Source organism: Myxocyprinus asiaticus, chromosome 4 (genome assembly GCF_019703515.2).
Source record: "Myxocyprinus asiaticus isolate MX2 ecotype Aquarium Trade chromosome 4, UBuf_Myxa_2, whole genome shotgun sequence".
Taxonomy (NCBI): domain Eukaryota; kingdom Metazoa; phylum Chordata; class Actinopteri; order Cypriniformes; family Catostomidae; genus Myxocyprinus; species Myxocyprinus asiaticus.
Genome location: NC_059347.1, coordinates 1,411,512 through 1,433,129, shown reverse-complemented (window position 1 = coordinate 1,433,129; position 21,618 = coordinate 1,411,512). Strand labels below are relative to the sequence as shown.

The following is a 21,618-nucleotide window of genomic DNA, read 5'->3' as shown; positions in this document are numbered from 1 at the left end:
ACCAGATACTGACTGTTACTTTTGATTTTGACCCCCCTTTGTTCAGGGACACTGTTAGTCACATGTCTGTGAAACTTGTTCAGTTTATGTCTTTAGTTATTGAATCTTTTTATGTTCATACAAATATTTACACATGCTAAGTTTGCTGAAAATAAAAGCAGTTGAAAGTGAGAGGATGTTTCTTTTTTTGCTGAGTTTATACTGTATGTATATATATATATATATATATATATATTAGTAGTCACTAAGCAGAACTCTTGCTGATGTCCTAAAGCTGAAGTCTTGCGTTCACAATGAAACCACAACACTGGATAAAATACTGTTTTCTGTCTAGAGCATTTTTATTGTCATAATTAAAATCAAAATGTCAATATTTTTAAATCATATACACACAAGAACAGACTTTAAATGTTAGTACAATTCCTTCAAAATTTATACATATGTACTGTTTTTACTCATGTGATCAGTGAGAACAGGTCATTCAGATAGTAAAGAGATGCTGAGAGGCTTATCTTCCAAGATCCTCATATGATCATAAGATGATAAAACACTCTGTGGAAGAATTTTAACATATGCCAGATGTCTCTTTAGCTGAGGAAATGTGCACCTCAGAGAGTTTGTGATGTACATACTGTAATAATGATACTCGGAAACGTGTTACAGCTTTTCCCAAACAAGAGTGGCCAGTATCTCACAGAATATCACATCATCTGTCTGAGTGAAGAATCAGTGCGGTTACAGCATCATCAACAGATATAGCCCTATATACAGCAGCTGAATTAGATTTGATGTCATGTGGTACATAAACTGAATTAGGGTCTCCCAAACACGCACCGTTTTGGAGAAAGTACAGCCTATACAACTGGAGCTGTTTCTGTCACATGATCTAAATAATAAAAGTATCAGTGTTGTAAAACCATTCAAGTAAAAATGTATGTTGAGCTAGCACAGTAACATATTAAACTGTGATAGTAATAATATTAATTTGAATCATAAGGCAGCAATAAAATAAAATAATGGTAAGGACAAACAAACTTCTATTGATTTGATCAAAGCATAAGAAGAAACATGAGTCAAATGTATCATTTACAAAAAGCAGGAAACATCTTTTCTTAAAGTGTCTTTGATTCAGAAACGTGTCCAACACAAACCAACTTTACATACACCTGTGTTTGCATCTTCACCCCAACAAGAAAATGCTGCTATGTTAATCTGGGATCTAAATCACTGGAATCGGCACAGATTTCATAAACACATTTTGAGCCCTGAAGGCCTCTAAATGTTCTCTGAGCTTCAGTCTGGTGGCCACCAGTCATGACACAGGCAGACTGATTCTCCTGAGTCCTGTCACTGCAGCACGGCTGATCGCACTACTATGGAATGAAATTAGTCTCAAAATGATTATAAAATGTGTGATGAATACACAATCGCATCAAGCGGCCACTATCAAACTCATGCAGCAGCAGCAATATAATTTCTGATTATAGTCAGCCACTTTTCGCTACTTCCTGTACAAGTCTCATTTCTCAGTGTTACAGAAGAACAAATGTTACATTATTGAGATATAAAATGAACCAATAAAAAATAACCTGCGTGGTTGTCAGCAGTCTCACAGATTCGTGTCGTGTGATGAGTTCATGAGTGGTGGTTAACGATGATGGGAAATTAAGAAAATTACCAAGAGAGTGAGAAAATGAACATGGACAGATGAAGGGGACGATCCCTGCCCGACCCGTGACCCCTCTCATCTGTGGCCCACACCCAAGTGGCCTCGGAGACGGGCGACAGCGGCCGATTGAGAGTGATGAAGGTTCTGTAGAGGAGGCTGGATGGTTTTGTGGGCAGGTGGAGGATGTTGGTCATTAACAGCCACACCCCTCTCTCTGTGGCTGTGGTTCACTGGTGAGCCGCCCGCCCTGCGGCGCTGATGGTTTGTGCTGCACGCCCGATTCAGCCGCGTTCAGATCCAGACTGCCGTCCTGTATGTTCTGATAGATCTTCTTTGCTGCTTCCAGAAATGCGTCCTCTACGTTCTCACCTCTGTGACGAGAAATGCAGATTTATTTAATTGGCCACCCAAGTTTCACTTAAATTTCTGAATGTCACTGCATTTGAAAACAAAATATCAAAGCAAGTGTCATTTACTTTAAAGAAATATAACACAAGCACACTTTTCAAACCAAACATTTCACCAAAAAAAGTTTAGTAGGTTTTCATTAAAAAACACCTGTGAACTTGAGCAGAACTGACTTTATACATTCACTAAACATCACCAGAACACCCGTTTGTTTTCCCATTTCGTCATGTTATATTTATTAATTTTAGTAAATTTGACTAAAATAGCAAATTATTTGATATTGAATAACATTTTAGTTGACAATAATGTGCAAAATCGTGTATCAAATTGTAAATGACCAAACTTTAACCAATAATTCAAACATTTAATTATTTAACCTTAATTGCTATTGGAGTCATTTTTGACCCATATCGTTTTTGATTTTATAAAAATGGGTTCATTCATCTGAGGGGAATAAGGCTTTGTGACTTCTTACACTTGGAATCTGAATACACAAAACGATTTGATGATTCTAGGTAGTTTTATCTAGCAGTGCGACACTCATCGTGTTTGGGACAAATTTGACCAGAATAGGAAATGAATGGTTAAGACTGTAACACTTTTTTTATTTATCAGAGAAAATCAATAAATCAGCCACATTGCAGAACATACACACAGAAATGAAGAGGTGAGACCATAATAAATCCACAATGCAAAACACACACACACTGGTTTTGTTTTTATTGTAATGGTGAGAACATTTCATAGACTACCATTGTTTTCATTTCAGGCTAATGATATCTTCTTTCTCCTACCCCTAACATAACCATCACACAAACCTGTGCAAATCACTAGATGTAAATATCAACATCATTTGATCCACTTTTTTTTTTTTTTACTTGTGAGGATACCTAAAATGTCATTTCCACTATGTTCCTACATTATCACTATCATGTTTACTCTATTAGTGATGACATTTGACTCTCACAAGTTTAGACAAATCTGTACACACATATAGATCAAAGAGAAAGTTTATGCTACAATTTTTATGTTTCACATAAATGATAGGTCATAAAATGTTTACTCAATTGTAACACCAGAATCAGGTTTAAAAGTTTAAAAGTTAAACTTTTTGTGTCATAATTGCAAAATCTGACACATAAAAAAAAAAAAAAGCTACAATTTGACAATTGATTACCTTGTATAATGTATAAATATACAATCTATCAATGCATGTTTTTACTGTAGTGAAGTTGTGTTATTTACACATTTTATGCAAGACTACGTCCACATAAAATTTGAAAATGCATGATTTTCTCTACATTCTGGCCTTCCATTCACACTAACTACGTTTCCATCCAAGGACTTTTTGCGGAAAAAGTTTTAGCGCATGAAAATAAAGCTGATGGAAACACAAATTATCGCTGTCGTGTCGACATAATATTTTTCCGTTTAACTCTAGCGCATAAACTCTATGTTGATACTTCACATGTCGTGAAAAACTGGTTTGGAAACACTTTTTGTCAAGAAAACTGGCATTAATGCAAAAATATAGTGCCACATGACAGAAATTACCCCAATCGTTAGCCTGTGTTAATCATGACAAGGTATACATCCTTGAAAGCCAATTTATTGTACATGATTATGGATTGATCTTGATGTCATATAGATCTGATGCTGCAATCATGACACTTCCAGGAGTCTCAACACACATATCTCATATCATTCACATCGACAAGTGCACGGAGAACAAATGAATGGCCACTGTTTGTGATTAATTTAATCATGGTAGACATCCGTTTATTTATTAAAGTTGCTTTTACACACCATTCAAAATAATAGACGGCAGTCACGGAATTAGCCCACAATATTAGCCTTTTCTTTACACAAACTTAAATTAGCCTTTCCCTGTTCTGTAGATGAATAAAGTCGGCTGAATGACATTCTCAGAATGTTCTAGACTTTTTTCAAGACTATAAACGATCAGAACTATTTGTCCACTTTCAGAAAACGAGCTTTTGAACGTTTTAAAACGTTTCAATATTTTAAATCTAATCCTCTTTACATCGGATCGCATTTGTTGAGCTTCTTCAGAAAATATAAATTGCATTATGACAATAAAATTAATTTGAGATGATAATCAAGTTCAGTTGGTCATTAAACGTTGCTGGAGAAATATGCGGGACATAATGCAGTTGAGATGGCAATGCTTTAGATGATTGTTCAAAATAGCCTCTTGAATGTCAGGAATGTATCATATGTAAATCCTGATATTTTCCTTCGGAGGAAAAAAAATTAGGGACATGTGGGAGGTGAATTAGCGATAAACACACATTTCTGTATGGAAACGACTTAAGGGCAGATTTCTTCTGCCCTAATCAAACACACCTGATTCAACTCATCAGTTCGTTAGTGGAGACTCCAAGACCTGAAGTAGGTTTGTCAGAAAAGGGAGATTTACAAAATGTTTACAGAAACAGCATATTCTCAACACATTTTATTCATAGCATTCACGTAGCATTCTGACTAGGTCGTATCTTAGTTCAAGTTCACATGTTCATTCTCTCCTTCTCCTGTTCGTTCTAATGAACATCAACCTGTTAGCAAAGAGGTTAGTTTAGCTTGTGTTCATGCAGCTCAAGCGGGAAATCCACAATATACTATGACTGGATTATCTGAATCAATTCTTTCTAGATTCAACACGTTGAGAAAAAAACGTGTTTATGCACTGTCAAAAAAACCTTCTTTAACGAGCATTCCAGTCAGTAATTTTGTTGACGGGATAAACACTGAATCTAATTCACTGTATTCACGCTTCATTTCAAAAGAAGGTATCTTATCAGGCAGCTTAATTTTGCTGCCTACTGTCTGGAACACTGTTCACGTCAGGAGCGTTTTTATGCTGTTTGGGTAGGCAGCTCATTAGGGTTTGAAACAAGCATTTGCTGTAATAACTCACGTTTTTGCGCTGGCCTCCAGAAACAACAGACCTGTGAATGAACATCAGACCACATTAATGACACGCATGTTAAAAACACAAAACAGCTTAATCTGTGCATGATCGATTGTACTCTCCTGAAAGCCACTGCTGACTCACCGTTCTCTTCAGCAAACTGTTTTGCTTCTTCATACGTCACGTCTCGCTGCGCTTCAAGATCTGCTTTGTTTCCTATCAGTATGATCACCTGCAAAAACACATGTGTAATGTTTACTTTGAGAGCCCAACAGCTTGCCAATCATCTAAATTAATCTGTAACCCTATTTCAAACCCCAATGCTGACCCTTACTCCTAACCCTGAACCCTACATCCTGACCCCTACCCATTCTCCTAGTCCAAACTTCCGACCCAAATACAGATTCCAGTCCTAAAAAACACGTGCTGTCAGTGCTGTTGATAATTACCCACAGTTCAGGAACCTCAAATCTTCTGTTAATTCTATTATTAAAGGAATAGTTCACCCAAAAATGAAAATTTGCTGATAATTTACTCACCCTCAGGCCATCCAAGATGTATCTGAGTTTCTTTCTTCATCAGAACAAAATTTAAGGTTTTTATGATTTCATTTCAGGCCTCCTCCTTTAAACAATGCAAGTGAATGTCCTCCATTTTTTGATGGTCCAAAATGCATATTTAGGGTGCATCAAAATAATCCACACGACTCCAGTCGACAAATAAAGTTCTTCTGAATGCAAACGATTGATTCTTTTTAGAAACAAAACAATACTTATATACTTTTTAACTACAAATGTTTGCTTTCGTACATCTATGTGACGTGCGCTCATGAGAGGGATGACGTAAGCTCGTTGGTAAGGTCATACGTCACGTGGAGGAGGAGGCAGGAAGCATGTCATTGTTTACAAGAGGAGCGCTGTACAAATTGTCTTTGCTGTAGATTTGTATTTGTGTAAGTGTATTGTTCAAAATGGTCATTTGGTGTGTGTATCCTGGATGCTTCAACCTTCAGAAACCCCAAAGAAAATGCACGCCGGGAAAAATTAACTTTTCATCGAAGTATATAAGTATTGTTTTGTTTCTAAAAACAATCAATCGTTTGGATTCAGAAGAACTTTATTTGTCGACTGGAGTCGTGTGGATTATTTTGATGCACCCTAAATATGCATTTTGGACCATCAAAAAATGGAGGACATTCACTTGCATTGTTTAGAGGAGGAGGCCTGAAATGAAATCATAAAAGTCTTAAATTCTGTTTTGATGAAGAAAGAAACTCAGATACATCTTGGATTGCCTGAGGGTGTTTATCAGCAAATTTCCATTTTTGGGTGAACCACTCCTTTAATCTGAATTGCGACTTGAGGAGCAGCAGTATTGGGACATATGGTTGCACTCACAGTATTGGGGTTGGTGAGGTTCCTGGCGTCAGTCAGCCAGCTGCTCAGGTGATTGTATGTGCTTCTCCTGTGGAGAACAGACAGGGCAGAGCACAGACAAATGCTTCATCAACACTTGTCACTAACACAATAACACAGCAGCTGTTCACTCACTCAACATAGTCAAACACAGCTTCAGAAGAGACACGAAACATTAGAGCACACTTTGGTTTATTCTTGTTCTCTATCAGAGATCACAAACACAAGTAATGGAAGATTTTATGGAGGATGTTTGAAGTGTGTAATGAAGTTCAAATTTATAACAAGTTCTCATTGGATTAGGGAAAGTCATAAAGTGTCTATCTGTAAAGTATATTTTTTGAGCTGTCTCAGACATCAAACACATGAATGTACATGACTTGCTGAAGGGTATAATGATACTGACCTCACAATAACGGTCTGTTGTGCATGTTGCTGTGATTGCACCAGCAGTCTTTGTGTTCCAAGTAGAATGCATTAGCTAGTATGAGTAAGCAGCGGCAGTAACACAGTACCTGGTGATGTCATACACCATCAGCGCTCCTGCAGCTCCTCTGTAGTAGCTGCGTGTGACCGCTCTGAATCGCTCCTGTCCCGCCGTGTCCCAGATCTGCAGCTTGATCTTCTGTCCGCTCACCTCGATTATTCTAGTGCCAAACTCCACGCCGATCGTGTGTGGGCAGTCTGCCATGACTGAGGATGGCAGAGAGGGACATCAGTTCATCAGAAATTTGGAAGATTTCTGGGCAGCTAATATCTAGAGAGCGCGACAACCACGTGACCCTCAAAATCAAATGAACATATTGACCTTTCATCAGAGCCTAATCTGCAGTGCTGCTCAAACACAGACAGTGAATCACACAAATCCCATGCTCAACATCAGTCTGATACTCACACTTCTTTTCTGTGAACTGATGAAGCAAACAGGACTTCCCTACACCCATATCACCTGCACAGAGACAGAGAGTTCTGAGAGAACTGTTCTCTTACTGCTGGCCAACAGCATTGTCAAATTAGGCCCATGTTTAATTATTGATAGTTACTCACCGATGATGATGTATTTGAAGATGTAGGAGTAGTTGTAGGGTGCAGTGGCCATCGCCGCTCTGAAACACACACATACACAAGAGTCATGTGACATGCAGGATTTATCTGATTTTACAAGCTTTTACAAAATCAAAAGTCAAAGATGAAAAAGACACAACTTGGAAAGCATTTTCTATATGCATGCTATACTTTGTGTAAATATCTGTTATGTAGTTTCTGAAGGGCAGTACTAAAAAAAAATTATATTTGTATACATTCTGAAAGAGGTGTGAAAACTTAAAGACAAAAGAGCAATGCAAACTTATGCACTCTAATATATTTATATTAAACCCCCATTTAATGGGTTATCAGCTGTCTTTTCTTTGGCTTTCTATCTTGTTTCTAAACAACAATCTAAACCAAGCAATTCTGTGATTTGGCAACTAAAAACAGGCATTTGGCTCCTAAATGTTTTTGGGCTTTTTTCTCCAGTTTTTTAGTCTGTAGCCCTGAAAATGGGATTTGTGCCGTTCTGTAGTGGAATCTTTCTAATGAGGTCATTTTTCCTCATCTTTTTGCAAAATAAAAGATGTAGTTCTTCAAACTGTTTATTTGTTGAAAATCTGTCAGGAACACTAGTAAAGAACTGTTTAGCGCAACCTAGTCTCATAGTGAAAACGTGATTATGAACATTTTTGCAAAACTTGTTATACTGTACGTGTCTCCAGGTACAATTCCCTGCAGTTTCCAGGAGAATTAACACTAGAGGCGCTACAACAACTGTGTGTTTTATTCACTTTCACTTAAATCATGACTTAAATGGCTGATAATGACTTTACAATATCAATTTTTCTCTCCATTACTCAGAACCTGCTATTTTATGATATCGACACACTTTTACTCAAACACATATTTTGAAAAACAATACATTTTAATGCTTTTATTACAGACTCACCTACATACAGCTCTGGAAACAATTAAGGAACCACTGCAAAATGATCAGTTTCTCTGGATTTACTATTTCTAGGTATGTGTTTGAGTTGAATGAACGTTTTTGTTTTATTCTATAAAGTACTGATACATTTCTCCCAAATTCCAAATAAAAATATTGTAATTTAGAGCATTTATTTGCAGAAAATGACAACTGGTGTTTTCAGACCTCGAATAATGTAAAGAAAACAAGTTCATATTGATTTATAAACAACACAATACTAATGTTTTAACTTTGGAAGAGTTCAGAAATCAATTTTTGGTGGAATAACCCTGATTTTAAATCACAGCTTTCATGCATCTTGGCGTGCTCTCTACCAGTCTTTCACATTGATGTTGGGTGACTTTATGCCACTCCTGGTGCAAAAATTCAAGCAGCTCGGCTTTGTTTGATGGCTTGTGGCCATCCATCTTCCTCTTGATCACATTCCAGAGGTTTTCAATGGGGTTCAGGTCTGGAGATTGGGCTGACCATGACAGGGTCTTGATCCGGTGGTCCTCCATCCACACCTTGATTGACCAGGCTATGTGCCATGGAGAATGGAGTCCCCCTCATGCTGCCAAAACAGCACCAACCCTCATCTCAGAATAGCATTCAGAGATGATATTCTTCTCAACACAATTGTACAGAGCGGTTTTCTGAATTACCGTAGACTTTGTCAGTTTGAACCAGTCTGGCCATTCCCTGTTGACCTCTCTCATCAACAAGACATTTCCATCCACAGAACTGCTGTTCACTGGATGTTTTTTGTTTTTGGCACCATTCGGAGTAAATTCTAGAGACTGTTGTGTGTGAAAATCCCAGAAATACTCAAACCAGCCCGTCTGGCACCAACAATCATACCATGGTCCAAATCACTAAGATCACATTTTTTCCCATTCTAATGGTTGATGTGAACATTAACTGAAGCTCCTGACCCGTATCTGCATGATCTTATGCACTGCTGCCACATGATTGACTGATTAGATAAATACAGGGATGATTGTTGGTGCCAGACGGGCTGGTTTGAGTATTTCTGTAACTGCTGATCTAACAATACCAGTGTTTCTGCAGTACCGGTAGTACCGAGCACCGACTCTATCCAGTACCAGCACGCAGTTTGACTGACACACGGCAGCTTTAAAATGCCAACAGGCTTATTTTGAACACGTGATCTGTTACTCCTTTTACACTCAAATGAAAAATGTATCAAATTAAAATCGTGACATGTCCTACAGCGATATATAAAACGGCTAACGGCTGCAATCTCATCTTATACTTTGAATGTATAAATCTGAATGCTCAAACACTGGAAACGCAACAGACATTGAGAATCATTCGCATTGTATCAGATGACAAAGCAGAGCACTAACTACTGTGAAGCACACAGCACATGTAAACTATATTATATAATTAAACACAGCATTTGCGCTTTAATCTCAACTCAAACTTTATTTATACAGCATTTAAAACAACAGAGTCGACCAAAGTGCTTCACTGTAATAAAATTTAAAACATAACATTTCAAAATTTAAAATCCAAACACTCTAAAACTGTGTCCATTTCATTTGTCAGACTCAAAGCCCAGTGTAAACAGATGAGATTTCAGACGTGACATAAAAGTCTTCAATGGTTACACTGGGCCGTGTCGTGAACTGTTTATCCAGTAAAGCGAAGCTTCCGGCAAAAAGAAACATGTTATAATAAAAGCACAATCCAAAATAAAAGCTAGATGCAAGAAATTGTGACAGAAATATATAACAACTCTATAGGAACATTTTATATTCACTATAATATTAAGAATAATTAACCAATATATCACAAGCAAGACTGCTGTTGCTTTGCAATGACATGATGAAAAGTTATATTTTCACTTGTTAAAAGTTTTAAGAATTTATTGGTTAGACACCATTTTTAAGATGAAATTAAATTAAACTTTAAAACACTTTAAAATAATTATTAAATTATTAAAAATAACTAAACTGGTGTGGTCAGCAGCACATTATCATATTAGCATATTTTTGCTGTGGTATCAAAATTGGTATCAAGAACTGTGAAATTTCACTGGTATCGGTACCAACTTCTGAAATGTTGGTACCGTGACAAAACTAGCTGCAACTAACGATTATTTTGAGAATAGATTAATCTTAGATAATTGTTTCGATTAATCGGATTAAAAAAAAGATTTTTTTATTTCCTGTATTTTAGTAAAAAAGTAAATAAATCTATCTGTTTCTCGACATCCCCCACTCTTGTAACCACCTCAGTGAATTTCGCCTCCATGGCAGTGATCAATTGATGTATTACAGCAAGATCTTCCAAGTCTTCAACGACGTTCGTCAGCATTGCCAACATGTTCAACATCTCTCGCCAAATTTCCCTCACTTCTCTGTCCAAATCGGCTCCTGGGCTTGTGGCCTGCTTGGGGGCATCAGCATGAGTACGAAAGTGTCTTTTAATGCCTCCAGAGCCCGAGGATTTTGAATTCTTTGACATTTTGTCTTCCTAGCACAGTTAAGGATCAGGGTGTATAGAATCTCACTGGTTTATGTCATTAATAGTGTTAAAATTAGCAAAGTGCGCAGAGCACGCCGTTCACACGTCAGATGCATGGCGTCTGTGACTCCCCCAATTTAGTCTTTTATAATCGTTTTGTTTTTTTTTTACAAGAAGTGTTTATAAATATATTTCACATTTATTTTCTGCAAGACGTGTTATTTTCATTATGTATTTTTTACTAAAATTATGTAATATTTTCTTTGTTACTTTGTTTTGAAACGATCTTCTGTTTCTTGAGGAAAGTTTATAATAAAACTGGTCAACAACATATCAGATTAAATGTTGCATAATGTGAAATTGAGTATTATGGTAAGGTTGATTTAAAACTGAATGTTTATTTTATTTTTAACTTTGTCAAGTTCTAAATAAAGAGAAAATTATATAAGAGGAAGTAGTTTTCATTTAAAAAGTATTTATTTCACTGACTAAATTTTTCTAGACATTACAATATGGTTATTTATTATGTTAACCGATTTTTGTTGGTTTTCCAGAAAAATAAATTACTATATCACGATATACAGTCAGTATAAATACACCTTAGCCAAATACATTTAAAATCAGTTTTTCACAATTCCTGACATTTAATCGTAGAAAACATTCCCTGTCTTAGGTCAGTTAGAATCACTACTTTATTTTAAGAATGTGAAATGTCAGAATATTAGTAGAGAGAATGATTTATTTCAGATTTTATTTCTTTCATCACATTCCCAGTGGGTCAGAAGTTTACATACACTTTGTTAGTATTTGGTAGCATTGCCTTTAAATTGTTTAACTCTGGTCAAACATTTTAGGTAGCCTTCCACAAGCTTCTCACAATAAGTTTCTGGAATTTTGGCCCATTCCTCCTGACAGAACTGGTGTAACTGAGAACTAGTGTGTGAGCGAGCTCGCACACGCTTTTTCAGTTCTGCCCACATATTTTCTATCGGATTTAGGTCAGGGCTTTGTGATGGTCACTCCAATACCTTGACTTTGTTGTCCTTAAGCCATTTTGTCACAACTTTGGAGGTATGCTTGGGGTCATTCTCTATTTGGAAGACCCATTTGTGACCGAGCTTTAACTTCCTGGCTGATGTCTTGAGACGTTGCTTCAATATATCCACATAATTTTCCTTCCTCATGATGCCATCTATTTTGTGAAGTGCACCAGTCCCTCCTGCAGCAAAGCACCCCCACAACATGATGCGGCCACCCCCATACTTCACGGTTGGGATGTTCTTTGGCTTGCAAGCCTCACCCTTTTTCCTCCAAACATAACGATGGTCATTATGGCCAAACTTTTTTCATTAGACCAGAGGACATTTCTCCCACAAGTAAGATCTTTGTCTCCATGTGCACTTGCAAACTGCAGTCTGGCTTTTTTATGGCTGTTTTGGAGCAGTGGCTTCTTCCTTGCTGAGCAGCATTTCAGGTTATGTCGATATAGGACTCGTTTTACTGTGGATATAGATACTTTTCTACCTGTTTCCTCCAGCATCTTCACAAGGTCCTTTGCTGTTGTTCTGGGATTGATCTGCACTTTTTGCACCAAACTATGTTCATCTCCAGGTGACAGAATGCATCTCCTTCCTGAGCGGTATGATGGCTGCGTGGTCCCATGGTGATTATACTTGCATACTGTTTTTTGTACAGATGAACGTGGTACCTTCAGGTGTTTGGAAATTGCTCCCAAGGATGAACCAGACTTGTGGAGGTCAACAATTTTTTTTCTGAGGTCTTGGCTGATTTCTTTTGATGTCAAGCAAAGAGGCACTGAGTTTGAAGGTAGGCCTTAAAATACATCCACAGGTACACCTCCAATTGACTCCAATTAGCCTATCAGAAACTAACTGGCTAATTGCATAAAGGCTTGACATCATTCGTTGGAATTTTCCAAGGTGCTTGAAGGCACAGTTAACTTAGTGTATGTAAACTTCTGACCCACTGGAATTGTGATATAGTCAATTTAAATTGAAACAATCTGTCTGTTAACAATTGCTGGAAAATTACTCGTGTCAAGCACAAAGCAGATGTCCTAAACGACTTGCCAAAACTATAGTTTGCTAATATTAAATCTGTGGAGTGGTTAAAAATTTTTATGTAAACTTCTGACTTCAACTGTATATTGTTATCGTGATATAAAATTACTTGTATCGTGATATAAGATTTTGGTCATATCACCCACCCCTAATCCACAGAACAGAAAAAAAATATGTGCTTCAGCCTCACGCATAACAGTCCAAACTGGTGTCCATCGCTCGGAAATCCGATGGTCCATGCACGCTCACGAGATTTTCTGCGACACTGTTTGCTACCAGATTTCTCAAGTCCGGTGATTTTAACACACACACACACACCCATCCTCATTTATCCAATAACTTGTTAGAAAGAGCACAAGCCGTGATACTATTTCTGAAGTGACATTTTTGAATTACTAACGAAGGCTTGAACGCATCATTTGGTTTGAACCAGCAACAGCAGATTCTGATCGGTCACGTAAGAAAGTATTTCCATGCACAAATGTGTTTTTATGACTGTACTCAGTTTTTCCACAAAAAAAAAAAAAAAAATTATTTACTTGTTCATCGAACTGTTGTATATATATGGCCCTAAATCAGCACTGCTGTGTTTACCTACGGCCAAATCAAAGCAGTGCTGATGTAGGGCCATATCACACTATTGCTCATGTGATATTGCTTAAATATAACACAGTGCTGTATGGTTTATGCATACAATGCGCCCTCTTAAGGACTAAGGGAAAAAACGTCAATTTAAAAATCAGCTGACTTTAAAATTTGAATTTAATTCGCATTTTGAAAATATTTAAGGAGTTTAGTATCTCTGCCCAATTGACAGCCCTAACTGGTGGTAATCAGCCTTACCACAATGCTAAATTTCACATTTCAGTCTGATGTTGTTGACTAGTATTATTATTATAAAACTTTCCTCAAGAAACTTGAACTCTTCTGAAAGCAATGTAACAAAGGAATTAATTCATGAGTAAAAAAATTATCCTTCCTATCCTTGATAAAAAACATTTCATTAAGCTCTTTTCAGTCCATCCTGGGTTGCAAATTAACCAATCTCCACATTATTTGCGGTAGCAAATTGTTTATAATTCCCGCAATTTTTCCACAAAAAACTTAAATCTGAGGGAATCCCATCGTTTTCCTTCATGTTTGACAGCAGCAAAACAAATGCTTGAAAATCTTGAAGCAGTCGCAACATATCCAAATGCACAGCTGCCATTGTATCATCTCCATATTTACAGTGTAAGCGTCTCTGCCTTGCCTCCACCACGTTTTGCATTCTCTATCAAAATCCTTGTCTAAACTTTCGTGGGACCGCAGTCAGCACAATACATCACAGCTAGCATTTAATCTTCACCCTACATGCTGCGAATGAGACACAAAACCTGCATTTATACAAAAAATCCCTAACATTCACTTAAAATCCCCATTAGTTGTGTAATAATATGTGATTAGAATTTGAAGTGCTATTAATACAGTAGGCTACGAATCTAAAGCTGAACATTTATATGCTGCAAGTAAAATGTTCATAAATGTTTTTACTGATATAAAAAGGTCACTTACATAGATACAGTATATGCAATATATATGACAAAAATGGCAATTTTCATATATGTAAAAAAAATTTAAAATTTGTTCGTATATGGCCATATACCAGATTTAAATATCAGACAATGTAATACTGGCAACAGGCCTAATTACTAAATCCTCATTTTTGTTTTTAGCTTACAGAATTATTGTATGCTACTTTAAAACCTGTTGATGCTCATTGACCCCACCCATGGGTTTGACTTTACTTTGCTTAAATGAGTTCACATTTACTATATAGTGTGCTGTTCAAAATTGTTCATAATGTTGACAAATTATACATCTTTATAATATGTCAACATTATTAACTCTTTTTTTGACTAGACTATATAGTAAATGTGAACTCATTTAAGCAAAGTGACATCAGTTCTGAGCATGCACATCAACACCTTAGATAAGTTTTCTTGCATTGTCTGAGGCAGAAAATTTTAATACAAAAATAAAGGGTCTTTCAATACCCACAGCTTTCACCTGAACGTATGGTATTTTTGTGTGCATTTTTTTTGCACTAAAATATTTATATGTAATTGCATTTACAATGTAATGAACACAATTACAGAGGTATATAATGATGATTTGTGAGTTTTCATGGCAAAACAACTCCAAAAAATGCAGCAAACTGCATCGCAAAATTTGAGAAGTCGCAGCAAATTCAGTCATTTTGGGCCGCAAAAATCAGGAAAAAGTGCAGCGTATTCCTGGTGGGACTGTCTTTTAAGTCATCTCTGTAGATATATTTGAATATCTGATTTCTAATATCTAACATCATTCAAACTGAATTTTATTAAGGGTGATGTGTAGTTTAAAAAATCTGCATGACAGATGACACATTATGATGGTGCAGGACACATTGTTTTAGCTGATTTCTTCGTCCGTGTTGGTTAGAATGTCAGACTCTCTCATCGTTTGAGTTGTTCGACTTCCTCCATAGCGAAGGAACTCGCGCATGACAGCTGCGTGTGTGAGATGAGAAGCATATTTAGAACGTGAGAAGAATGTCATTGAATTTGCTTCAGCTGCCCAAAATTTTTCACTGAAAAATAAAAAACCCTGTTTCTTCAATTCTCTCAGTTTCACATAAAGCCACTCTGCCTTCCTTCTCCATTTATCCGACAGTGTGTACCGCGTATGTGTTAAGTGAATAGAAAGAAGTGCACATTTCTTGCCACGCAGTGGCGATTTTACATTACCGCAATACAGATGATAATCCAAAATGTATACCGGTTACCAAATTTCTACCGGTATATCATGTCTACTGGTATATTGCCCACCCCTAGGAATAAGGCATTTTTATTATTTTTTATCCCCCTTTTTTCTCCCAATTTGGAATGCCCAGTTCCCACTACTTAGTAGGTCCTCGTGGTGGCGTGGTTACTCGCCTCAATCCGGGTGGCGGAGGACAAGTCTCAGTTGCCTCCGCATCTGAGACCGTCAATCCGCACATCTTATCACGTGGCTCATTGTGCATGACACCGCGGAGACTCACAGCATGTGGAGAATCATGCTACTCTCCGCGATCCACACACAACTTACCACACGCCCCATTGAGAGCGAGAACCACTAATCACGACCACGAGGAGGTTAACCCATGTGACTCTACCCTCCCTAGCAACCGGGTCAATTTGGTTGCTTAGGAGACCTGGATTCAAACTCACAACTCCAGGGTCAGCGTCAATACTCGCTGAGCTACCCAGACCCCAGGAATAAGTCATTATTAAATTGTTTTGTGTATTTATGTAACACAAAAATATACAGAAAATGACAGAACAATGCAATCCTAGTGAAAAATGTCATATCAATATTGTTTTTCAATCGGATTATGGGGAGGGCTGCAAAAGTTTTTTTTTTTGTTTCAAAGAGCGGTGTGACCAAAAAAAATAAAAAAATTGAAATCCACTGCACCAAAGCAAACAGGAGGATGTCAGCTTTTCCAAAACTTATGCAACAAAGTGTTTTTTAAGGATGATGTGATAATGCGCACCATTTCTATCGATAAAAGGACATTTAAATGGAAACAGGAAGATGACGGCAAATTTCGCAAAAATTTTTTTTTATACATTTTCACTTTGTCAATAACAAAACAGCGCAAAAAGTGGATGGTAACTAGGTTTATGTCAGTGTGTTAATGCATGATATTAAAGTGCAAAAAAGTCAGAAAAGACAAAGAAAGCCCGAAAAACCGCCACGCTATTTCTCCAAGGTGCAGCAGAACTTTGATCTAAGCACAACTGCAACATTTTGAGCAGAATTGTCCATTATTTTAGTATTTAGTGCAGAGGTTGATTGACAGGTGAGGGGTGGTTCTTCGCTGATGTCTGGGATGCATTCAGGATGGATTAGCGGTTACACCTCAAATGCGATGCGGTCACATGCATTTCTGACTACCTTCGTATGTGGTACGTTCATACGTTTTAGACCCTGTTTAGACCTGTATTTAGTGTCTGACCACATGTGATTAGATCACCAAAAATGCATTTTAATACCAGCTGTAAACGGGGTCAAAAAGTGGTATCAGTGTATCCCTACTCATTGCGCCAAGACGTTTAAAAACCACGTCTTAACTCAGCACAAAGTTTAAACTGATTTCCTGCATTTGCAGTTTGGTGATTCACCACATGTCCAAACTCTGAAAATATAGTGGAACATCAAATTATGTCCTTGACAATCACTGTTGTAGCCATTTTATGATCACGGTCACGGTTTATTTTCAACTATTATTATTGTTTAAATTTACAATTGTATTTATGATCTAATTTGTAGACCTGTTGTCGTAGAGAGATTTTTAAGTCACTGCAAAACAGGCCGGTGGAAGAAGATGGAGAGAGTAAAATGTTTGGAATTGGTATGATTTTTAGACCACTTCGTTATTTTGATTATATTTGCGTTTCGTTTGATTTGTAGGCTCATTTCAATTTAGAAATATTTTTTGTTTAATTTTGCAAAATCAAAATCGACGGGTAGAAGTGCGTGCTGATACAATCACTGTTAATACTAGCCATGATTTGTGTGTCAGTAGATAAATATTAATAATACTTAAATCCATCATTTTTACAGAACGTACACTGTCATGGAGATATGCCTGACAATCATCAAGGACGCAGTTAATGCACAAAAAGGCGTAATGTTCAATTCTTCTGATTCATTGCATACAGTCTATTTACACTACCAACTTCTTATAAATGTGCTGTCTTTGTTTATTTCACTGGTGCTTGACAGAGAATGGACTATATAATAATAATAATAATAATAATTCCTTAAATTTTTATACAGTGCTTTACATAGTATAACCACCACCAGTGTGCAGCATTCACCTGGATGATGTGACAGCAGACATAGTGCGCCAGAGGAGAGTAGAGTGATGTAGCCAATTAATGGAGGGGGATTATTTGGAGGCCCTGATAGATAAGGGCCAATGGGGGGAATTTGGCCAGAACACCGGGGTTACACCCATACTCTTTATGAGAAGTGCCCTGGGATTTTTAATGACCACAGAGAGTCAGGACCTCGGTTTAACGTCTCATACGAAAGATGGTGCTTTTTTACAGTATAGTGTTCCCGTACCTATACTGGAGCGTTAGGACCCACACAGACCGCAGGGTGATCACCCCTTGCTGGACTCCCTAATACCACTTATGCAAACGGTGGAAAACTAAAGGTATTTATTTTGAGAAGAACCTCAAAATTAAATTGCACTTGACCCAGCCCATTTGCGCGGGTGAATTCACCAAACCCAGACGCGCCTAGACCAAAACTTCATGGCCATGCCCACTGATTTTGCAATTATGATTATGTCATTGCGCTGTGCTTAGCTCTCTTAAAATAGGGCCCACAGATATACTGAATCACCAGCTCACTGTAATGCAGGTATGCCTTCATCATCACAACACCATAATAACCGTACAGTCAGTGTGAAGACCCTGCCTCGTCACATGACCCTCATCATGTGCTGACATCACTAGACTGAAGATGCCGCTTATCTGTGGTACAGTCATTTGTGTCAGTAAACTCGTAAAACAGCTGCTCTAGAGTCAGTTTCAGACTGTACAGCGACAGATATCACAGTTCCTGAACACAGAGTGTCATGTGATCTGCAGTGTCAGCGCTTCACTCATCTGATTCACAAACACTCACGTGATTTCATCCTTCATTCTGTTCACTAATATTTACACACTTATCACATGAGAAGTGCTGCAATACAACTGCTGAAAATGTCTGCAAGAACAGAGATGACAATGAGACAGCGTATAGTCGAGGTGTTTTTAAAATAAATCACGAAGAAGCATCAGAAATTAAGGGGAGCTCAAAGAAAAATGCCACCAAATGTGACCAAATAAATAAATAAATCCCTCTGTTTTTATTTGTGACATATGATGTAGTTCTTCATATTCTAGTATAGTCATAGTTATACATGTTATGGCATAAAATATGAGTTCATTTAAGGGATTACATAGATGAACTGAAGTATTAGAAATGAAAGTGTGATACATAGTATATATTTTTCTATGTTTAGAAGAAAATATGCCCTCACACAAGTACAAAATGCCCCTGAAAATCACATCCAGACGACAATTACTGCTCTTAATGGGAAAGTTATTTCAGACACTGTAATAAACTAATAAAAAACAAACATATTAATTCATCAGGCATCTAAGGCTGCTGAAGCACCTGTGATGTGAAGATGCTGTATAACTCAATGACAGAAAAACAATTACTGACTGTTATACATCACTTATAGAGGACCTGAAGGAAACTCCATTCTCTCTAAAGAAACAACACATTTGAACAATGTATCACAACAGCTCCATGTGTGAGACTGTCCGAGATCAGATCACTGTATGATCTGCTGGAGTCACTAAAGCTTCATACACATGTATAAACACTCGTTTACCTGCACGACCGATCAAATAATGATAATACTGAAGAACCAAAATGATCAACAACAAGCTAGCAAACTCGAAAGGCAGACTGACAACAGACCTGTCCCGAATTATTTCCTATGATTAAATCGCACATTATTTGACAGTATTAACTAAATAATGTCAGTTTATTCAGATATTATTTTAAATCAATCAGTTTGGGTGTTGGTTCTCTTCCTGTCAGCTAATGTTGTGTTTTTCCACAAAAACGCTACACCACAGATACAGACAGCACTCTACATTAACAGACAACGATAACAGACAGATTTAATTAATCTTTTATATATTTAATCTGTGTTGTTATTTTTATGGCGCTCCTGAGCTGCTAACCGCTAACTAGCATGAGGCTAACGGCACATGTTCAAATAAACATTAACTTTAACACTGAACTGACCGACTGTACTTTATCATATGAGTGAGACTGAAGTGTTCACGCGCAGTGTGTTTGTGATGTCTGTTCTCACCTGTACTCGTGTGTGTTCAGTGGAAATCAGTGTGATCAGATGATGATGATCCGGATTCTGATCAAGATGGCGGCGGCACAAAGACTGAAGCAGTTCCGAGACTGACCGCTGAGCGCCGCCACTGACACACGAGCGGACACTGACCATGGGAACTGAAGCAGTTCCGAGACTGACCGCTGAGCGCCGCCACTGACACACGAGCGGACACTGACCATGGGAACTGAAGCAGTTCCGAGACTGACTGCTGAGCGCCGCCACTGACACACGAGCGGACACTGACCATGGGAACTGAAGCAGTTCCGAGACTGACCGCTGAGCGCCGCCACTGACACACGAGCGGACACTGACCATGAGAACTGAAGCAGATCCGAGACTGACCGCAGAGCGCCGCTACTGACACATGAGCGGACACTGACCTTGAGAACTGAAGCAGATCCGAGACTGACCTCAGAGCGCCGCCACTGACACACGAGCGGACACTGACCTTGAGAACTGAAGCAGATCCGAGACTGACCGCAGAGCGCCGCCACTGACACACGAGCAGACACTGACCTTAAGAACTGAAGCAGATCCGATACTGACCGCAGAGTGCCGCCACTGACACACGAACGGACACTGACCATGGGAACTGAAGCAGTTTCGAGACTGACCGCTGAGCGCCGCCACTGACCATGGGAACTGAAGCAGTTCCGAAACTGACCGCTGAGTGCCGCCACTGACACACGAACGGACACTGACCATGGGAACTGAAGCAGTTCCGAAACTGACCGCTGAGTGCCGTAACTGACACACGAGCGGACACTGACCATGAGAACTGAAGCAGATCCGATACTGACCGCAGAGTGCCGCCACTGACACACGAACGGACACTGACCATGGGAACTGAAGCAGTTCCGAAACTGACCGCTGAGTGCCGTAACTGACACACGAGCGGACACTGACCATGATAACTGAAGCAGTTCCGAAACTGACCGCTGAGCGCCGTAACTGACACACGAGTGGACACTGACCATGGGAACTGAAGCAGTTCCAAGACTGACCGCTGAGCGCCGTAACTGACACACGAGCGGACACTGACCATGGGAACTGAAGCAGTTCCGAGACTGACCGCTGAGCACCACCACTGACACTGCTTCAGTTCTCATCGTCAGTGTCCGCTCTTGTGTCAGTGGTGGCGCTCAGCAGTCAGTCTCAGAACTGCTTCAGTTCTCAAGGTCAGTGTCCGCTCGTGTGTCAGTGGTGGTTCTCAGTGTTCAGTCTCGGAATTGCTTCAGTTCTCATGGTCAGTGTCCTCTCTTGTGTCAGTGGTGGCGCTCAGCAGTCAGTCTCAGAACTGCTTCAGTTCTCATGGTCAGTGTCCGCTCGTGTGTGTCAGTGGCGGCACTCAGCAGTTTTGGATTAGTTTGACAACTAATAGGAAATGTTCAAGGGACAAAGATGTCACTTCCTTAAACCGACGAAGCGTCCTTGAAATTGGTCTATATCCCTGACTGAACAATTTAGTGTTTGATTGAATGCTTGAAGAACAGCATCTTGTTAGTAGGGTGTTGATAGCATTAATGCATCTAATACTAATGATGGTATTCAAATGCTTTGACTGCTGTTATTAATCAATAACCAGTGGGGGACTGTAGTTTATGATAAATGATCTGCAGACAATGTG

General features: G+C 38.5%; 1 protein-coding gene across 1 annotated transcript; it reads right to left on the bottom strand.

The window, feature by feature from the left end:
* Nucleotides 1-319: 319 nt before the first annotated feature.
* Nucleotides 320-20,045, bottom strand: LOC127436165 (ras-related protein Rab-14). Its single transcript, XM_051690158.1, has 8 exons — nucleotides 19,956-20,045; nucleotides 7,472-7,530; nucleotides 7,320-7,373; nucleotides 6,940-7,117; nucleotides 6,407-6,473; nucleotides 5,154-5,241; nucleotides 5,016-5,046; nucleotides 320-2,040 (listed from the first exon to the last, which is right to left on the bottom strand). Exons 2-8 carry the CDS (start codon nucleotides 7,521-7,523, stop codon nucleotides 1,863-1,865), a joined length of 648 nt encoding a protein of 215 aa, XP_051546118.1. The 5' UTR covers nucleotides 7,524-7,530; nucleotides 19,956-20,045; the 3' UTR covers nucleotides 320-1,862.
* Between the last annotated feature and the right edge of the window lie 1,573 nt (nucleotides 20,046-21,618).